The sequence below is a fragment of the Aethalodelphis obliquidens genome, unplaced genomic scaffold (genome assembly GCF_003676395.1).
Source record: "Aethalodelphis obliquidens isolate GAN/ISIS:26980383/991018 unplaced genomic scaffold, ASM367639v1 scaffold44, whole genome shotgun sequence".
Lineage (NCBI taxonomy): Eukaryota > Metazoa > Chordata > Mammalia > Artiodactyla > Delphinidae > Aethalodelphis > Aethalodelphis obliquidens.
In genome coordinates this window covers 9273301-9293638 of record NW_020837988.1, presented here as the reverse complement: position 1 = coordinate 9293638, position 20338 = coordinate 9273301, and the positions used below count along the sequence as shown (strand labels likewise).

General features: G+C 56.3%; 1 protein-coding gene across 10 annotated transcripts in view; it reads right to left on the bottom strand.

Annotated features, from left to right (window-relative positions):
• Positions 1-20338, bottom strand: part of PGS1 (phosphatidylglycerophosphate synthase 1) — a 44506-nt gene that overhangs the window by 12620 nt on the left and 11548 nt on the right. For 6 of the 10 annotated variants that reach the window (XR_003427588.1, XM_027080872.1, XM_027080873.1 and 3 more), the window contains 6 exons: positions 19835-19912; positions 17652-17751; positions 16664-16853; positions 15444-15622; positions 12913-13434; positions 2624-2772 (listed from right to left, as the gene is read on the bottom strand). Coding sequence is in view for 7 of the 10 variants with exons in the window: in XM_027080872.1 (XP_026936673.1) it covers positions 2624-2772; positions 12913-13434; positions 15444-15622; positions 16664-16853; positions 17652-17751; positions 19835-19912 (1218 nt within the window). In the remaining 3 variants the exon portion in view is untranslated. The remainder of the gene's footprint in view (positions 1-2623; positions 2773-12912; positions 13435-15443; positions 15623-16663; positions 16854-17651; positions 17752-19834; positions 19913-20338) is intronic. The other 4 variants (XR_003427590.1, XR_003427589.1, XM_027080876.1 and 1 more) reach the window with 3 other exon arrangements.

Below are 20338 nucleotides of genomic sequence, written 5' to 3'. Positions count from 1 at the left end.
ACTAAGTGAAGGGAGGGACTTCGGATTCGGATAAAAATATCTCCCCACTCTGGTGCCCAGTGTGACATGAACAGGGCCCTTCCCTGGGTCCCCAGGAGGACTCCAGAGGCAGCTTCTGAGAGCAGGGACCCAGGCAGCCGGGGTTTCAGGGACTTTCTGGGCTCGGGGAAGGTTGTGTGGCTGGGCAGTCCCAGCATCGGGCATCGTGTGGGCCTCTCCAGAGGGTGGCTGCAGTCCCAGTATATAATAGGTGGAGTTATCCAGAAATGCATTTTTGCATTTCAAAGGCACAGAAATCAACGTGCCTCTAAAGAACGGAAGGACTGCAGTGGCATGAACTGTCACCCTCCCACCATCAAAAGCCGCTGGGATTCAGGTTTGGGAAGAAAAACAAAATATCCCAAATATGTCATTTGGGAACGCAGCTCCTGACCACAAGCGGCCCAGCTTTTCTCAGATCCAGGATGTGGGTTCAGGCCCCTTACTCAGGAAGTGGGGGAGAGCGGCCAGCACCGGGACCCTGGGCAGAGACTTGCTCCCCCAAATCAGCCCAGACCCACAGAGACCTGGTCCTCGCCAGAGGCCACGTTCACACTGACCACTCGCTACCGTCTGAGGAAACCCAGCTCTCAGCAACCGAGGCAAAAGTCCAGGAGACCCCACTGTTCCTCTCAACCCAGCCCGCTCTGAGGCCGGCCGGCCCCTACTGGAACCTCCTCGGTCATTTGCTGGAAGCCTCACCATAGCATCTGTGATCTGCTGAGCAGATCAGATTCTCCCGCTGGCCACCCAGAGCCCGACCGCTGCCACTTCCTCTCAGCCCTGGTCGTGAAGCCCTTCCCAGCACCAAGGCCCCACTCAGTCACTGACAAGATTCCCAGATTGCAGGAGGCAGATCCCGGGGAACAAGGCAGTTACCATTTCCTTGTCCATCAACAAAGGCTCCAACAATTTCGCAACAGTAGTTCCCAAACACAAGAATAAAAGCTTAACTCAGTCTACACGCTTCTGAGGGCTGGCCTACAGCAGTGTTATCTACATTCCCATGACTCAGGAGGGAAGCTGGCACCTTCCCTGGAAAGGCTTTGTTGTCAAGGTCACAAATTTGTGACCCCAAAGGATCATCTAGGTTTCACATACACAGGTGCTGTGCTCGCATTCTCCGAAGTTCATCAGCACTGCTGCAGGTGCTCAAACGCGAAGATTCACACAGAAGCACTAACTTTCAGTTATTCTCGACTTCAAACAGAAAGACCATCACGAAAGGAGGCCGAGACCGCTGCCCCTTTGGGAGTCACTGCCACGTTCCTATCCCAGGGAGCAAAGGGCACTCTCCCCTGCCCCGACTCTCCAACCTGACCGTGGGTCTCCAGCAGCCAGCAGCAGGGGTTCAAGGTGCCGTCCCCCGTGACTCTCCAGCCCCACCTCAGAAGAAAGGGCTGCTCTCCCGTGAGCCGTGCCGGGAAGTCTCTTCCCAGGGGAGCGGGAGGTCCTCGGTGGGCCACATAACACGCCCACCGAGCCAGACAAAGCAAGTTCGGTTCTCTCTCAGGCTCTAGGTCCGCTCTCTCGAGAAAAATGCCTGCCTTCCCCTCTCACAACTGTAAGGAAAGAAATCCTATTACAACTAGGAACGTGACAAAAACAACACAGAAATTCCAAGACACCTTGGAAACAGGGGCCTGCCTTGCCCAACCGCCATCCCCTGACACGGGCAGGAGGCGAGGCAGCCACGACCTTCCACTGCGTCCCGCCCACCACCGGCCCCCACAAACATGCTACAAGGGGCCCCTGCGCCTGGCCAGGCACACCTCTGAGCAGTCCCTCCACCATCTCCTCTGTAGGTCAATCCCCAACCAGATCATTACCAAGTGAAACAATCTGAACTAAAATAAATAGAATTCAAGTTCTCAGCACAGTAGGATCGTGCATGCTGACTCAAGGGCACAGACAGAAATCTGTGACCGGGACTGTCAGAGCGCTCGCAGCGGCTTAGCTCCCCACGAACCAGCTCTGTCTGCACGGGCGTCTAAGTTCATTCTATGGTTTGGCTCTTTTTTCCGGGTTCTCTGTCTCCACGTGCAGAGACTCTGGCTCCCTGCGTGCCCCTTCTGCCTGGGTGGCAACCCTGCCTCCTGCCTCTCCCTCCCCCGACTCTGAAGCACCTCCTGGGGAGGGTCTTCATCAGAAATGACCGAGGCCGCCTGAAGCTCTTCCCTAATGGACCCAGGTCCCGTGTAACCCTGGCTCCTAACCCCCTCTCGTAGTTGATCCGCAGTCTCAGAAGAGGCTGGGAACCAGCGCTATATTCACATGCCAGTGAGAACAGTGTTCTCTTCCCATGCAGGGAAAGAAAATGTCCTCCAGGATGTAAGGAGTTGTGGGGGAGCCCCTGCAGGGCAAAAGCGGGCCCCGGGCTGGAGGCAGAAGGGCCCAGGCTTCGCAGGACAGCCCCGCGGCAGGTGTCCCTCAGGACCGGCCACCAGGACACGCGAGAGGACGCCGGTTCTTTCCTACTCTGCTCAGCCCCCGGCAGGAGACGACGGCAGAGGCAGCCCTCGGGGACCTGGCTCCCAGCTATGCCCCCCCCACCCCCGGGGAGGTCCCACCCACCCCAACCGACCTGGTGAAGCTGCTGCTGCAGGGCCCGGCTCTCCGTCACGATGGCGATCTGGGCCTCCAGGTCCCGGTGAACTGACCTGTACCCAAAATTAGGAGAGCCAATCAACGTGAGGCAGGGCAGGCTGCTCCCTGCCAGGTACAGCCAGAGGCCTGCAGGGAAAAGGAAACGTGCAGACAGGAAGTGAGCACAGCAGCTGCCACAGCCTCTCCAGTCGCGCTCCAACCTAAGAGGAGAGCAGCCCCCCACGGGGTTTGCGTGAACAAGACACCGAGGGGACGGGCTAAGCAGGGGCCACGTCTGCCCAGCCCAGGGTGCTGCCAGGAGGCGCAGGGACCGCAGCGTCTGTAGGGCAGCCCGGCACTAGGGACACTCACTGGGACAGCTCCCCTTTCTGCCACATGGCACGCTGTGGCCTCTTTTCCCGACAAGGCGAGAAGTGGGTTCTTAAAAGGACCATGGTGATGCCAGTGCTCAGGCTCTGTTCTCACCCCCACCCACCCCGCGATGCTACCAGAGCCCATCCCAGAGAGCGCAAGACCTCTAATCCCCACTCTCCGAACTGCCTCAGCCGCGTCCTGGCCACCATCCAGCCTCCCCTGTCCTTCCGCAGGCCCGGAGGGAAAGCGGCCCCCAGAGCTCAGGTCACACCTGCTTCTCAGGAAAGAAGCCAGCTGACCCGTGGGCTCAGGAACAGAGATGCTTTCACCCAAGCCAGCAGACGTGGGGCGGTTACGGGCATGACGAAGGACTGGGTTTAAGAGCGGGTTACTTGGCAAAGCAGGCCGTAAGCAGCCTGTGGGGTGGAGGGCATCTGTCCTTCCTCCTAGAACTGGCGTGAGGACGGCCCCACCAAAACCCTTGCAAGAGCAGAGGGCAGAGAAGCGAGGGGACTGGTCCAGCCCCCAACTCCTCCCAGAGGAGCGCTCCGTGGGCCCAAGTCAGAGCTCTCGATGTCTGGGCTCCTATGGGATTTTGTCCCAAATCTCTTAAGGTGGAGCCTGGGTCTGACCGAGCTATTAAGGGTCCCTGCAAGGGGAGGAGCAGCCCAGCACGGGCCCTTTAAGAGGGTTTTGGGGCGGGGGACAGCCGATAGAGCCCCAGCCTGAAAACAGAGCTCAGGTTACTCCACGCTGCATCCACCTGCTGCATCTACCTGAAGATGAGCTGGGCCCTGCCTCCCCAGGGCCACTCGACTCTCCCTCGCTCAGACTGCTGACTGTGAAGCCCATCGGGGCACCAGAAATGAGCCTGCTGGGGGCTCGGGGCTTTAGGCCAGACAGACGAGAGGTCACGAGAGGCCAGCGCACGAGAGTACCTGGGAGACCCGGTCCGTTTCAGTCCCAACCCAGACAACACTGCTTCCCCCTTTTTTGCTAGAAAATGAGCCAGTTAATACCACAGACAGAGGAAAAAGCAGGGCTCGGTGTGAGCAGCCATGTGGTAGTGGCTCCTGCCTTGCCCGCCACCCTCCCCCAGCCCTGGGAACTCGCCATCTCTGACAACACCACAGCGACATCTCTGTAATGAAGGTGGTGGATTCTCTCAGAATCCTACATGTCACCTGAAACACGGCAGGCAGGTCCTCTGCTTTGCACCCCATTCCATCCCCTCTGAGTTCCAGGCCCCATCAGGACTACTTCTCCTAAAAAGACTATTCCCCAAACCTAACCTCTCAAGGACATCTGCTGCCCAGACTTCCTTCCTCCTACGGCGAGCCCAGGCTTGCATCTGGCCTCTTCTATCTTTCCCTCCACGCTGCACCAAGAGCGCCCAGGCCAGGACACCCAGTGTGGGAACGTCAGTCCCAGGCTCCTCTGCAGGCCACTCTGCACAGGGCTGGCCTCCTCGCACCCTTCCACCACCACGGGTCTCTCCCCTGCCAACGTGAGACTTTCAAAGGGCACACAGGCACGCAGGAGCAACACAAGCAAATCAACAACATGTAACACACACCACGCTCCTAAAATAGAAGGCCATTTCCTAATTCTCACTCAGAACAGGAGCATTTCCAAGAACGTCTTGGGTAAGAGATGACGACTCTCTGCTGCCTGTTCCTGTAATATGCCTGCCACCCCCCCAACACACACACACGCAGGGGCCACATCAAAGCCACTGGCTTGTCCGTGTGTATTGCTCGATCGACTGTAGCCCGCTCCGCTGGGCCGCTGCATGTAAGCAACCGTGTGGCTCATCTTAGCACGCGGCCAGACCACACGGGTGGGCAGGCTGGCCCTGGCACTCTGCTCCAGATGCCCAGGGAGGTCCGAGTGTCCTCCTCTGCAGTAAAGGCCCTCCATCTGCACTAGGCTCAGCCGCCCCGCCCCAGCCCTCCATAAGGTCAGGGCTGGGTGAGATCTCCACCTGTTGTCACTGTTCCAACTCTTCTTTTATTCAATGTATTTTATTATTTCGTATATTTTTTTTTTTGGCTGCACCACATGGCTTGCAGGATCTTAGCTCCCCAACCAAGGATCAAACCCGTGCCCCCTGCAGTGGAAGCTCAGAGTCCTAACCACTGGACTACCGGGGAATTCCCTGTTCCAACTCTTCTGATGCCAAGATTGGCCCCGTAAAGACATTGGGTCTGCTTGGTGCTACCTGTCCAGCTGGCTTGCCCAAGCCTACTTAGAGAGGGGACAGGTGAGAGCCAGGACTAAGGAGGCCCAACACCCACATGGGTGATGTGGGATTAGGCTGGTGTAAATCACTTGCCACCATGACCCTGTGTCCCTCCAAGGCTCCAGACCACAGCGTCTGGCAGAGAAGGTGGGAAGGGCCTGGTCTTACACGTACTTATTTGTAAAATCTGCCTAAGGGCTTCCCTGGTGGTGCAGTGGTTGAGAGTCCGCCTACCGATGCAGGGGACGCGGGTTCGTGCCCCGGTCCGGGAAGATCCCACATACCACGGAGCGGCTGGGCCCGTGAGCCATGGCCACTGAGCCTGCGCGTCTGGAGCCTGTGCTGGGAGAGGCCACAGCAGTGAGAGGCCCGCGTACAGTAAAAAAAAAAAAAAAAAAATCTGCCTAACCGCAGACCGCTCCCTCTCAAGGCAGCCTATGGGTCAGCCATCAGAGGCAGGCAGCCCATCTCAGCCCGGCCCGCAGCTCCCCAGTATGGACCACTGCTTCTCAACCTGTTTTCATTCCTGATCCCTGAAGGAGCTTTTTAGCCCTGCTGAAGACTTTTCCAGCACCCTCCCCAAGAACCAGTCTCTGCTCCGTGAGGCAGCATCAACCCTGTTGGTTGTGTATGACATACACCTATTTCTTCTCTTTTCTCTCTTCCCTGCCACCTCGGCCTCCCTCAGCTTCTTTCCTCTCTGGCCCAGGGTGGACTTCAGGCGAGGGCTTGGATTAAAGAGGCAGCGCTTTTTTACCTACTGACCACTTTGGTGAGGCCTGCAATCACTCAACCAACTTTCCCTGTAGACTCATTTGCACGGTCTTTCTCCATCGAAAAGAAAATAAAGACCATAAATGGCGAGACGGCCACCCTTTGGCGTGCCGTGATGGGGCGGGGGTTAGCGCAGCGTGGGAAGCCAGAGGGGGATGCCACACGGTGCCACCAGCAGCTCCACATGATGCCCACAGCCTCAGAGAGCCCGGGACAGGGGCCCACTACGAACAACAGTCCTTCTAGATTGAAGACCACCAAGTCAGGAGTTTTTAGCTATTGGTCTGTGCCCTGAAGACAACTGGGAAATTCTCACTCGGCCTCCCAAGAGGCCCTTTGGAGCTCCCCTCCCGCCAGACACACAATGCCACTCAGGATGTCAGGGTGAATACACACAAAGGGTGAGACTGCCGGGCAGGGACTCACTGTCGGGAAACACAGCACTTCCCAGCCCAGCCATAAACCTGTTATCAAGCCCCAAGTCCTCATCCCAGGGCCCGACCTTTGGGCCCAACACCTCCAGCATTCCCGGAACCAGTGGATCAGGGAGAGACTCTGCGGCAGCAAGGACGGCACAGGAGGGGAGAAAGTGCCTTTGGGGGTGGGGGGGGGAACACTGAACTTCAGCACCGGGGACAGCAGGTCTCACCACAGAGGGAGCGTGCCATGGGTACAGAGATGACTGGACTTGGAGGCCAACAACTTCCACTGCCTCCCAGCTCTGCAATGAGACATCCTGCCCCACGCCCTGGCCTCCTCTGTAGGGAGAGAGACACCTGCTTCCGCTCTGCTCGCGCCGACGGTCCTTCACAGTCCCAGCATCATGCTGAAGGGTAAACCAGAGAGCCCCAGGCTGCCCGCAGCCCTGGCTCACCCTGGCCTCCAAGCCGCTTCCAACTTCAGTGCCCATCCTCTGCTCTGACCACCCTGGCCCAGGGGGTGTCCTTCAAGCCTAGTGTAGTCTCGGGGCTCCACGCTTCTGTTCCCTCTGCCCGGACCTCTCCTGCCCGGGGGGTCTCTGCTCAGTGTCACCTCCTCAGAGAGGCCCTCCCTGACCCCCATCTAACAGACCGCCATCAACCTGGAGCCCCCTCCTGCTCTGATCTTCTTCAAAGCCCTTTCCACGACCTGACATTGTATTTGGATAGATTCATCCACTTCTTATCTGCTTCCCAGTAACCCACACCTCACGAGGGCAGGGAGTTGGTCTAGTCCTCAGTGATGTATCCCCAATGCCCTGAATGCTGCCTAGCACACAGCAGGCCCTCAATAAATACTTGTTTGAACAAAATAAGTAAAATGCGGATAAAAACACCTCTTCCAGGGCTTCCCTGGTGGTGCAGTGGTTGGGAGTCCGCCTGCCGATGCAGGGGACATGGGTTCGTGCCCTGGTCTGGGAAGATCCCACATGCCGCGGAGCGGCTGGGCCCGTGAGCCATGGCTGCTGAGCCTGCACGTCCGGAGCCTGTGCTCTGCGACGGGAGAGGCCACAGCAGTGAGAGGCCCGCGTACCGCAAAAAAAAAAAAAACATAAAAAACCACCTCTTCCAACAAATGTTTAAGTATATAAAAAGGCCTTGAGGTTCTACAGCAGGAGCACATGAACATTTCAGGTTAGAGACCTTCTTTGAGGATCTCTCCAGGAAAAATTCAAAATTATGCACCCCTCCCTCTCCTCCCCACACAATATTCTGCAATAAATTTCAGAGGGTTCTCAGATCCCTGTAAAAACAAGAGGGGACAGAAGACATCACAGTCCTAACCTCAGATGAATGAATAAGCATCACCTATTCTGAAGCCAGAACAGAACCAAAACACTCCAAGAGGCCCGGAGGCTGGTGCCTGCTCGGTCCAAGGTGAGCGGCACCGCCCCAGGCACAACCCCATCCCCAGGTGAGAACTGCCTCACGTGTGCCCCACAAACAGGGTGGAGCTGCCCTGGTTCTCACTACAAGTTCACCTTTGGGCGCCATGCCAAGTGGCCTATCGGGAAGGCAGTAAAAATAGTGACAATTCTCACAATCATTAACAGATTCCTCTGTCAGCAGAAGCCAGAAATCTCTTAATCCAGTGGCCCTGCCCCGCCCTCGCCACACACAGCGTGCTGTTAATGCTGGAATATTGCATCCACACGAAATCAAAGTCAACATCTTAACAGCAGGCAGAGCCCACGTCCCCCAGCATGGATGTGTCCCTTGCTCTCACAGCAAGAAATCCCACGATGGTGCATACACCACCTCTCAGCCCCCTCCTCTCCATGGAGCAGAAAGCTAAGAAGATGCGAGAACTAGGTTTGACACACTTCATACTCACTCAGACTCCCCTGAAGTTGCTGCCTCTCCAAGACCTAAAGAGGTTAGTTCATTGGCACAAGGTAGACAGAGCACGCACAACCGCTGACAATGCCATCCCGCTCCTGGTACCCTGTACCCTACTCTCAACCAGGACCAAGTTTAAAAGGGGAACCCCTGGAAGCAACTGAGATGTTGTTCAGTAGGCGAGAGGATAAACCGTGGTCCATCCAAAAAATGATATACATTCAGCCCTAAAAAGAAATGACCTATCAAGCCATGAATAGACGTGGAGGAAACTTCAATGCATGGTAAGTGAAAGAGGCCTGTTTGAAAAGGCTTCACGCTGTATGATTCCAACTATGTAATATTCTGGAAACGGCAAAACTATGGAGACAATAAAAAAAATCTACGATTGCCCAGGGCGGAGGCCAGGGGTGTTGGGGGGAGATAGGCAGAGCACAAGAACACAGAGCGGGGGGGTCCCCTGGTGGTGCAGGGGTTAACAACCCGCCCGTCAATGCAGGGGACACAGGTTCGAGCCCTGGTCCGGGAAGATCCCACATGCCGCAGAGCAACTAAGCCCGTGCGCCACAACTACTGAGCCTGCGCTCTAGAGCCTGCGCGCCACAACTACTGAGCCCACGGGCCACAACTACTGAAGCCCGCGTGCCTAGAGCCCGTGCTCCACAACGAGAGAAGCCACTGCAACGAGAAGCCCGCACGCAGCAACGAAGAGTAGCCCCCGCTTGCCGCAACTAGACAAAGCTCGTGCGCAGCAACAAAGACACAACACAGCCAAAAATAAACAAGTAAAATAAATTTATTTTAAAAAAAAAAAAAGAGCACAGAGGGATTTTAGGGTAGCGAAACTACTCTATACATTTGTCCAAACCCACAGAACGTATACCACCAAGATGAACGCTGATGTAAACCGTGGACTCAGGGTGACAATCACGCGTCTCTGTGGGTTCATCAATTATAATAAATGTAGTGGGGGGGCTGTGCATGTGTTGGGGGGCAGGGAGAACACGGGAACTCTCTGTACCTTCCTCTCAGTTTTGCTGTGCACCTAACACTGATCTAAAAAAACTAAGTCTTTAAACTCCAGCTGAGCTGGTGGTGCTCCCCATTAGGTCGGAATGCTCCCCCGCTCCCAGAACCCTGTTCCACCTCACCCACCAGGTGAGGAACGAAGGCCGGGCAACAGGAAGCTGACAAACCACCAATCAGAAGCGCTGCCAACTGACGGATGTCGAAGGTGGACCCCTACCCTCCCACACCCCCAAAACCCTCCTGAGGCCAAGCAGATGCTGGTAATAAGACTTCCGGGTTCAGTGTCGCCCTTCACTGAGCCATGGGGAGATCAGCAACAAAACTATAGGTGAGGAGGGCTTCCCTGGTGGCGCAGTGGTTGAGAGTCCGCCTGCCGACGCAGGGGACATGGGTTCGTGCCCCAGTCCGGGAAGATCCCACAGGCCGCGGAGCGGCTGGGCCCATGAGCCATGGCCGCTGGGCCTGCGCATCCGGAGCCTGTGCTCCGCAACGGGAGAGGCCACAACAGTGAGAGGCCCGTGTACCGCAAAAAAAAAAAAAAAAAAAAAACTATAGGTGAGGAGGATGCTTCTCCTCGCCAGGGGTCCCAGCCCTCTGACGCCACACATGGCGTCCCTGCCACGACCCCTGGGACTCTATTCCTCGCCCATGAACCGCACGGTCACTTCACAGAAACTCGAACGCATGCATGTCACCATTCCCTCTGAGTACAACCCAAAGCCATCGCCCCAGCTGACACGGAGGTTGAACCTGGTCCCTCCACTTGTGCCAAAGGCAAATTTGGGCCAAGAACCAGGCTTCGAGACTCCCATCCTGGTAACCTGTCCACCACATCATGCTTACCCAGGGTAATAAAACTAACCAGATAAAAACTCCCAATAAAAACTAACCAGATGGGACCACATTGCCAAAGGGGTCTCTAGTACATGCCTTTAAAGAGTGGAAGGTCCCTCTGGTTCTTTGAAGCAGCTCAACTTACTAAAATGGGATATATATTCAAGTCTGCTAGGAAATCGACAGAGTAGCCAGTGAGGCGGCCTCCGCTCAGGCCACTGGGCAGAGCCAGCGCTGCTCCAGCCGAGCACGCACCCCTGCTCCACGTTCCTGGCGACATTCGGTGAGCAGAAAACAACAGAGTACACCCCAGCCCTCGGGGCCTCCCGTCACCAGAATGCACTGCTATCCACTAGCACCCGTGGACTGGCGTGGCCGTTGCCCACGAGAAGGCTGTTTCTCCCCACCTCGCCTGCCAGCGTCCACAGGCCTGGACCGAGCGGAGCTTTCCTGCATCGCCTCGCACGTGGCCACCAGCAGGTTCAACACAGTCAGGGCCCAGAGCCTCGGGGTGCCTGACTCCCAGAGGCATGCAGCGCTGACAGCGCTCTCGGAGGGCAAGGGTCTGGAAGCGGGAACACGGTGTCCCCGTTCCCCCTCATCGCCCAAGGGCTTCTGGGAGCAGGAGCCCGGGGAAGGGAACTGTAGTATAGGCCACTCAGCCATGGGGAAGAATTTTCCGGGGCCCAAACGCAGACACACCGCTTGCACCCAGCATGGCCTCTGCACAGGGCAGGCAATCAGTAGATGGTCCACCACTCCACAGTCCAAATCCAGCGCCACCTGCGCTGCCAGCTCCTTGTCCTAGGTTGCTTTGGGGGAAATGACCATCAAGAGATGACTCAGAAAGGGGGGCTGACGTAAGAGCCCCCACTATCGAGCACAGCCACTAGGCAGGGAAGGGCCTGGCCTCTCATTTCAGCGCTGAGTGATCTGACCTTTGGCTCCTGCTGTTAGGGTGAGGTGTCTTCTGCGCGGAAGCCCCTCTCCACGTGCCCCGTCGTGCTCTCCCTCTCCCCCTCTACTGCACACACCCTGGGATTCCTGGCCTTCCCCACTAAGCCAGCTGCCAGGTGGCAGGGCTCCACCCGCAACAGGGCGTGCGGCAGGAGGGAGCGGCTGGAGCACGCCAGTCCGGGAAAAGGCGAGACACACTGGAAAAGCCGGTTGGGTGTTTCTGTTTCAACGGTAACTGGGGAGTCACTGCACGTTTATCAGCGCAGCTTCACGGAAATAACCCATAGCACACTCAGAACTGATGGGCCAGGCTACGCTGGGGGCCCCAAAGTGACAAGGGACCCCCCGCACCGACCCAGCCACAGGGCAGACGAGGAGCGAGCGCTCTCAACGTGCCTCTGCACGGCTCGCCAGGCACACAGGTCCCCTCAGAGCTCAAAGCTCCTCCCACTATCCAGCTCTCTGTCTCCACTACCCCACCCCAGGCACCACTGTTATTCTCAGAAGTAACAGAGCCAATCCTAAAATACCTTCCACACCCCCATGGGCTGGCCTGCCTGCCCGGAGACACCTAATCACCGGCCGGGCTTAGCCCATGACACATCCAGGATCAGTACAATGGCAGAGCTCACTTCCCACACCAGACAGTGCCACCTGCCTGAGCAGGCACGCAGGCCTCACAGTAGCAAGTGGAAACCACCCAATCCCAGAGGGCTGGACCCAGGAGGCCTAGGGTGGCCTGGGGGGATTTCCTAGTATACCTCCAGATGGAAACCAATGGTTTAAGGAAACAAGAGTCCAACCTGAGGGTTCAAAGTGACCTCAAGTCTAAACAACATAGATGAGTGGCTGTGACAACACCATCCCCCTCCCGCCTCGCTCAGGCTCTCCGGAAGCCCCCAGGACTAGCGCAGGAGCAAAATGGGTCTCTGAAACACCAGCAAGAATTCAGGAAAGCCAGGCACTTCAGTCGGGGCTTGGGGTCCCCATGCTGTCCACTATTCCTTTACACACAGGACTAACCGAGCTGGCCATGGGGTCTCCCGGAGGACAGAAAGGAGCAGTCACACTCGAGAGGCAGATGCCCTCGGCATGGAGAAGGCACAGGGTTCTAAACCCGTTTGTTCACATCGTGGCTATCCCCTGGGATTGTGCCACATGTGGGCTGCCCCACAGATGCACATAACTGTGCAAGAGAGACCATTACAATATGCAATTCACACTCTGACCCACCCTGAGGCAGTCCGGTACATGTAAACATTCTAAGTAGATAGCCTCAGTTTTCTCAGCTATAAAAAAAAAAAAAACACGAAGGTTTGGCACATAGGGGAAAAAACAGGACTGCTGAGGAAGGGACTGAAAAAGTGGGCTGTTTGACGCCAAACAAATGATCCCTAAGGAACCCTCTCTGTCCCCAAGAAGGGCAGGGCCAATGCGGGAGAACTCGGATGATCACAGAAAGACTAAAGCACGTGCCTTTTCATCTATTTGAGGGGAGAGGTTATGTGTATATTTTTTAAAACAGCCCCCCAAATGATCTGAGTTTATAAGTTTTGGGAGAGATCTTGCATAACTGAAATGCACATAAATGCGATGACTGTGATGTGCCCGCAGGGCTGTCATGGAGACAGACGGGGGAAGGGGCAGGGCTCTACCAGGCAGGCACCGGCACCACGGGCGCTAACAAGTGGGCCAACTGGTCCACCCCCCGGCTGTCCGGCATGGGGGCCGTCCTCTGGCCAGCCGGCTGCCACGTACCTTTGGCATGAAACGTCCAGCCCCTCCGCCAGTACTCCTGCAGCTGGACCCGCTCCTGCTGCCCCAGGCTGCACACCTCACTGTAGAACTGCCGCTCAATATGCACGTAGGCGGCCGGGATGGCACCTGCCACCCCCTTGGCCCCGAAGAAGCCGTTCACCTCCGGCGAGGCCAGCAGGATCTGGTACTCGGCTCGCGTGCCCAAGACCAGGTCCATGTAGGCCTGGGTCAGGTTGAAGTAGCCAGTGGTAAGGTAGACCTTAGCGCCTCGCTCGGCCTCCGTCAGCAGGGTCTCAGTGACAATCTCATCGATCTGAATCTCAAAGGGCTTCATCTGGATCAATGGGTAAATCCAGGTGTCTGGGGCTGGCCTCTGGTCTCCAGCGGCGGCTGCATCTCCCTGGGTTAAGAGGGAGTTGCTGTGGAAGGTCTGGGCATGCAGCATCTGCTGGCGGGTCCTGGCTGAGTTGATCACATCCATAACCCTCTTATTGGCTGCCTTGCAATACGCAGCCCGGTCACCTAGAGGGAGACATGGCAAAGGGGAGTCAGGAGCAGAGAAGGGAGGCTCTGGACTCCCATTCAGCACAGGAGACACACCACATGGCATGTGACAGGCAAGCACAGATGCCACAACTGATCCTTCACCAAACACGTCTCGATTGAGCACAAGACACTGGGCCCATGTGAGGCTCCTCTGTGGACAGAAATGCCCGGAAAAGGATCTTGCCACAAGAAGCCTGCACTCAGGAGGAAATGAAAAGGCCTCTACCAATCCACTTACGAAAAGTTCAAAAACAGGCAAGACTAGTTGAGGGCGGCAGTGGTCAGGATAGTGGGCACACAGGGGTCGCGCCTGGCTAGGGACCCGAGGGGGCTTCTGGGAGCCAACCCACTATGAACACGTACATAAGCTGCACACACGTGACTAGTGTGCATGTTACACGTCAGAAAGAACATGTGTCCGACAGAGACACGTTTAAGTATGACCAGAGAGCAGGAGAGCGAGCCACAAAGGGTCAGAGGTGAACAGGCAGGCTCTGGGCCTTGTTTTCACACGGACACCAGTGACGAGTGGCTGCATGGACACAATGAAGGGAAAAGAAGTGAGTCTAAATTCTATCACTAGATGATAAGAGAGTTAATGAGCTAAAGCATCCAACTCAAGAAGTTAGGAGGAAAAACAACAGGAAAAGCCCAAAAATACAGCACAAGGAAGCACATTATATGAAGCAAAAATTAACAGAAAGAAAACAACAACATAAAAATAGGTAACTTCAACATTGTCAAAAGTTGATTCTCTGAAAAAACTGACAGAATAGCAAGCCTTGGGCAGGGCTGATCAACAAGAGAGAGACGGGCAGCACGACTGTCCTGGTCACCGCTCTCGCGCTCTGGGCTGGGAACAGGCGCACACGCCCGAGTGCCTTCCAGGGCTGGGCAACAGCCCAGAGAAGGAATGTTGCTTGCGGGGATCCCTCCTTACTGACGGCGGCCACCACGGGGGCCGCTCACTCACTGCTTCTCTTGAGCTGCCCTGGTCCCGAACACGGCTGTGCCCAGCCCCCCACGCCCTCTGAGCGTGCTGACTCTCAATTCTGCCCCGAATGGGGGCCCTTTTTTCTGCATATTCACGCCAGGCCTGTTAAGTTAGATCAGGGGTCAGCCAGTGTTTCCTGTACGGGCCAGACAGTAAATATTTCAGGCTCTGTGAGCCAGAGGGCAAAATTGAGAACACTGTGTAGGTGCTCATATAATGAAAGAGAACACAGACTTCCATGAATTTGTATTGTGGAAATTTAAATCATAATAGTAATTATCATACTACTCTACAGCACACAGGCGTAGTGGCAGCAGGCAAGGCAGGCACTCAGATCACGGGCTGGCTCCACAGTGCACAGATTCCCCAGGCCCCCGGGACAGGGTTCCCACCAGACATCCCCACTCAGATGCTTCCTTTCTGGCTCCTCTCCTCACATGGGCTAGGTTTAACCCGTTCCCCACATTGCTGACATGGTTGCAAATTCAGCAGCAGGCCTCCTTAAAGGCCACCAGGAAGCCATGGCCACAAGAATCACAGGAATGCAAATAGCCCGGGAATGCTAGATGCCAGGGTTTGCCTGTTTCCAGTGAGCAGGACCGAGGACTCTCCCATTTCACGTTCCAGGCAGGAGGCCGCAGACCTCAATGGAGCCGAGAGCCACAGACCCTCTGTGCTCCAGAGTCACGGGAGGTGGCCCTGAGGGGGGTGGCCATCCAGCAGGCCGCTTCCTGTAAGTGCAGGGCAGGCTCCCGGCTCACTCCCGCGGGCACCCAGACCCGAGGCCCACAATCCCACCTTCCCCGGCGGCTCCCTCACCCGCAGAGCATGACCGATAGCCAGTGAGTCACGTCTGTCTGGCTCCAAAGACAAAAGCAGAACAAGGCTCTGCCACCCAAGTCTCCTAAACCCGTGGCAAGGCCCCCAGAGGCGCGCCCTCCTCACCCTCACCACCCCCAGGCTCAGGAGGGCGAGGAGCCCGGGACCCTACCTTTGTAAGGATGCACCATCCCCTCCACCACCTGCACTGTGTCGTCCCCCTGCAACTGCAGGGACACGTCCCCCACCGCGTCCACCAGCTCCGTGAAGAAGTCCGCAATCTCAGGACAGTCCTGCAAGAACACGTAGCGGTCCTGCCGGTTGGTGAAGTAGGAGTCACTCAGGTTTGCGCTACAGGGAGGAAAGCAGCAGGTGAGGACTCAGGCGATAGGGTGCGACAGCAAGTGCTGGTGACCCCGGTCTCAGGGTCACCAGCAGGAGCAGGGGAGCAACCAACTTGGATCAGGTGCACCAGCAGCCAATTAACAAACAGCTACTGACGGGCTTCCCTGGGGGCGCAGTGGTTAGGAATCCGGCCACCAATGCAGGGGACACAGGTTCCAGCCCTGGCCCGGGAGGATCCCATATGCCGCAGAGCAGCTAAGCCCGCGCACCACAACTACTGAGCCTGCGCTCTAGAGCCCACGAGCCACAACTACTGAGCCCGCGTGCCACAACTACTGAAGCCCGTGCACCTAGAGCCCGTGCTCCACAATGAGAGAAGCCACTGTAATGAGAAGCCCGCGCACCGCGACAAAGAGTAGCCCCTGCTCGCCGCAACTAGAGAAAGCCCGCGCACAGCAACGAAGACCCTACACAGCCAAAAATAAATAAATAAATAGATAAAATAAAATAAAATAAAACAAACAGCTACTGAGCCTGGCCGCTCACGAGAGGTGGGCGAGAGTGACACTAAGGTGACACAGAGGAGTGACCGCAAGGCCGTCCCCTCACCGAGCTGACCACCGAGAGGAGATGCAGACACTTACAGAGCCAAGGACCACTCGGGCTTGGCCCCAGTGTCCCCCAAAGGGCCTGGATTCCCACCCAGCCCTGCCTGACAAAGTTATTTGTCCTCTCGGGCTTCTTGTGTACAAAGTGAGGGAAAGACCACGTGGGGTGACAGTGAGCATTAGCTGAGACAGTACACGAGGGGCTCACCCAGGAGCAAACACAGAGTAAGGGCTCAGTAAACCACGGCCAGCTTTCAGTCGCCCTTCGTGGCTTCCAGCCTCCGTGGCAGACAGGACACCGGGAAGACGCCGGGAGGGCCAGGCAACCAGACTAAACACGTAGCAGCAGGCCCTCGAAGGCTCGCGGGGACGGACCTTCCCTTCTCTGCGTGCTGCTGGTCTCTGCCCTGGAGACCCCGACAGAAGGAAGCCAACTCACCCGCTCAGGACGACGCTGTTGTCGAAGAGGTACACCTTGATGTGCTGCAGGCCGATGGTCTCGTTGAAGCGCTCGGGGATGAGGAGCCGGAGGAGCCCACGGAGGTTAGGCGTGTGGAAGAGAGACACTCGGACCTGTTCTGGAAACCTCTGCAGGAGTGGGAGCAGCATCGTGCGAGAGTTTTTCCTTCCTGAAGACGTGGGCAAGCAGGAGAGCAAGGACGGCAGTCACACCAGGAAAAACATGCAGCCCGCCAGTGCAGCGCCACCTACCAAGGGCCTGCGCAGCCGTCCAAGTCAGACCGCCGGGGGCTGTTTTCAGCCAGAGGGGCTCCGGGACAGCTTCTACCTGGACACCCACCACATCTCGGGGCAGGACTGAGCGGCCCGTGTAGCGGACATCCGCTCTTCCAGCCCCACGGCACCCTCTACCCGCCTCATGGTAACTGCACCCAATCTCCTCCTGGGGGCACCACCCAGCCCCGCTCTCATATTTCTGCTCTGGGTGAAGATGACTCTGTCCACCCCAGCTCTGGGAAGGCACGCAGGCCCAGGCTGGGCCGGTCAGCACGCTCAGGAGGCCCGGCACAGAGCCCGAGACAGGCCATGCAGGAGCTCCAGGCTGACCACGAGGGAAGCAGATGCTCTTCCAGTGGACAAGGTGTGGCAAGATGGGCCTGGGACTGCCAGAGGCTGCCGCAAGGAGCCAGAGAATGAAGCCAGCCTAAAGGTCCAAGCCCCAAATCACGACCCACCCGAATCAGGTCAGATGTGGAAGTCAAAACAATTCTCTTTTTCCCAAAGTCATTTTTACTTGGACTGTCGGTCACTTGCCACAGACAGAACCCTGACGGACAGGCCGTCCTGGGCCATCCCAGAAGGGCTTCAAATAGCCTTGCTGCTGGCTAAGGACAGGGCGGTGAGGGTGTAATTCCTCGTTCTTCCTGAACAGGGAAGAATCAGGGGGCCAGGGAGGGCGTCAGACCTACCTCTTGAGCCCCGCGTGAAGTCTAAGAGAATGGACACCCTGAGGTCGGAAGGAAACTTCGTCTGGAGTGACTTTTCTAGAGTGCTTTCCAGGCAATCCACCTGCCAAGAAAAGACCCCAAAAGAACAGAAATGAAAGATCTGAAAAGATGGTTATGTATTAAAGAAATGAACCAACCTGTCAGCTAATGCCCCCACGGTCCTCTTTGAACACACACACAAGCATGTACACACACACACCAGCCACGCTTGCCCAGAAGCCAACGCTGCAGAATCTCTTCACCTGAGGCCACCGCGGTAACCGTAATCCGAAGACATGGCGTCTGCGGCCCGGGCCTGGCAGGATGAAGGCTCTGGGAGTCAGGGACGCGGTGCCCAAGGGTCTGGACCTCGCCGCTCTTGAAAACACTAAGACACCAGCTCCCACACACGTTCCAATGGATCATCCTTACAGGCACACAACAAACAGCGCCCCACACACAGACATCACTCGGTAAATATTTGCTGAACAAATAAATCCAAGACACAACCTGCCCACTGCCACTCTCCACAGGCTGGACGTGGCATTCTTCTCCCAGGAGAACAAACACGCTTCCCAAGGTGGCAGCTAAGAGCACGTCCTGAAAGCGGGGCAGCCTTTCCTCACACAGGAAGGGAAGGGGTGGGCTCTCTCCTGCCCCCTACCACAGCCCCTGTTCTCTTCCAGCTATGCCCTGGGGGTTGCTGAACAAGGCAAACCAAGAAACACTTGCTGTGGGCAAGGGTCCATCTCACTCCCTCAGAGTAGAAAGCCATCCAGGGACTCCGACGACACAACGACCTCATTCACACCCACTTCAGCTCAACCTACAGATTCTGCGCTGGGCTCGTCCTACAGGAAGCACCCGCTGCACAACAGCTGACGTCTGCTCCTTCCCAGCCCCGCGTGTCTCGTTGGAAGGGACAAGCACGGCATGACAGCAAGTCTAGGTGGAGCCAGGCTGGCCGCAGACCCGCACCCGACACCAGCCCTGGGCGAAAGCAACGGCCAGCTCGACCTGCCATGCTGGCTCCTCTGTCTAACACAGACTCAGAAAGCCTTCTCTATAAAGGACCAGACAGTAAATATCTTGGGCTTTGCAGGTCAGATGATCCCTGTCACAGTTACTCAGTTCAGCCACTGTAGCAAGAAAGCAGCCATAGACAGAACAAAAATTAATGAGCGTCACTATGCTCCAATAAAGCTTCATTTATGGACACAGAGATCTGAATTTCACATGCTTTTCATGTGACACAATTACTACTCCTCTTTTGATCTTTTGCCAAACATTGAAAATGTAAAGCAAAGGACACGGGTTTGAGCCCTGGTCCAGGAAGATCCCACATGGCAGAAGATCTAGGTACACGGGCTTCAGTAGTCATGGCTCACGGGCTCTAGAGCACAGGCTCAGTAGTTGTGGCGCATGGGCAGAGCAACTAAGCCCATGCGCCACAACTACTGAGCCTGCACTCTAGAGCCCGCACGCCACGACTACTGAAGCCCGCGTGCCTAGAGCCAGTGCTCCGCAACGAGAAGCCACTGCAATGAGAAGCCTGCGCACCGCAACGAAGAGTAGTCCCTGCTCGCCACAACTAGAGAAAGCCTGAGCACAGCAACAAAGACCCAACGCAGCCAAAAATAAAATAAACAAATAAATTTATTTTTAAAAAAAGAGAGAAGCCACCGCAATGAGAAGCCCACGCACCGCAAGGAAGAGTAGCCCCCACTCACTGCAACTAGAGAAAGCCCGCACACAGCAACAAAAACTCAACGCAGCCAAAAATAAATAAATAAATAAATAAATTTAAAAAAAAGAAAATGTGAACACCATCCTTAGCCCATATTCCACACATAAATAGGCAGTGGCCAGGTTTGGCCTGCGGGTCACAATTCTCGGAGCCCCGGCTTGGCAGACAGATGGCCTACGGCCCCTGCGCAGGGTGAGGAGGACACGGGCCAGCGAGGTCAGGAGGCCCAGGATCACATCTCCCTGCACCCCTACCTGATCCTCCTGACGTGCCCCAGAATCTGGGGCAACAAGAATAAAAGCTGGCCTGAGACACAGGCCAAGGAGGGCGGCTCTACCCCAACTCCACGGCTCTACACAGCCCGAGGTTTTAGGGTGACTCACTACTGCCAGTAGGACCACCCCTGCTTAAACCTTACCAGTTCCTGTTCCAAAGGACCTGTCCCCAGGTAGAGGGACGCCATCACGACCCGCCTCTTGGCTACTTTTATCTGCCCCTGAAGAGAAGAAACAATTCAAAATTCATAATCACCATTTTCACAGTTCAGTGAGAAAGATACAGTCCTTTGATATTGGAGGCAAATAACACTGCAAGCTGCACTATCCTGTATCTTCACCAATTAATATTTAAAGCAAGCCCCAAATGTGTGTGGTAACCTACCAGGTAAGGACCCACAACCCTAATTTAAAATACTCAGCCTGAAAGTAAGGCATGATCTAGCCATGCTATAAGATACAGCACAGCCACGAAAAGAATGAAGGTCTTTGCACACTGACCTGAGGGGATGGCCACAGTGCACTGCAGGAACAGAAGCAAATCACTGAACAGAACGTAAACCATGCTCCCCCGTCACCACCCCATGCACACCTGTATGGGTGTGTGTGTGTGTGTGTGTGTGTGTGTGTGTGTGTGTGTGTGTGTG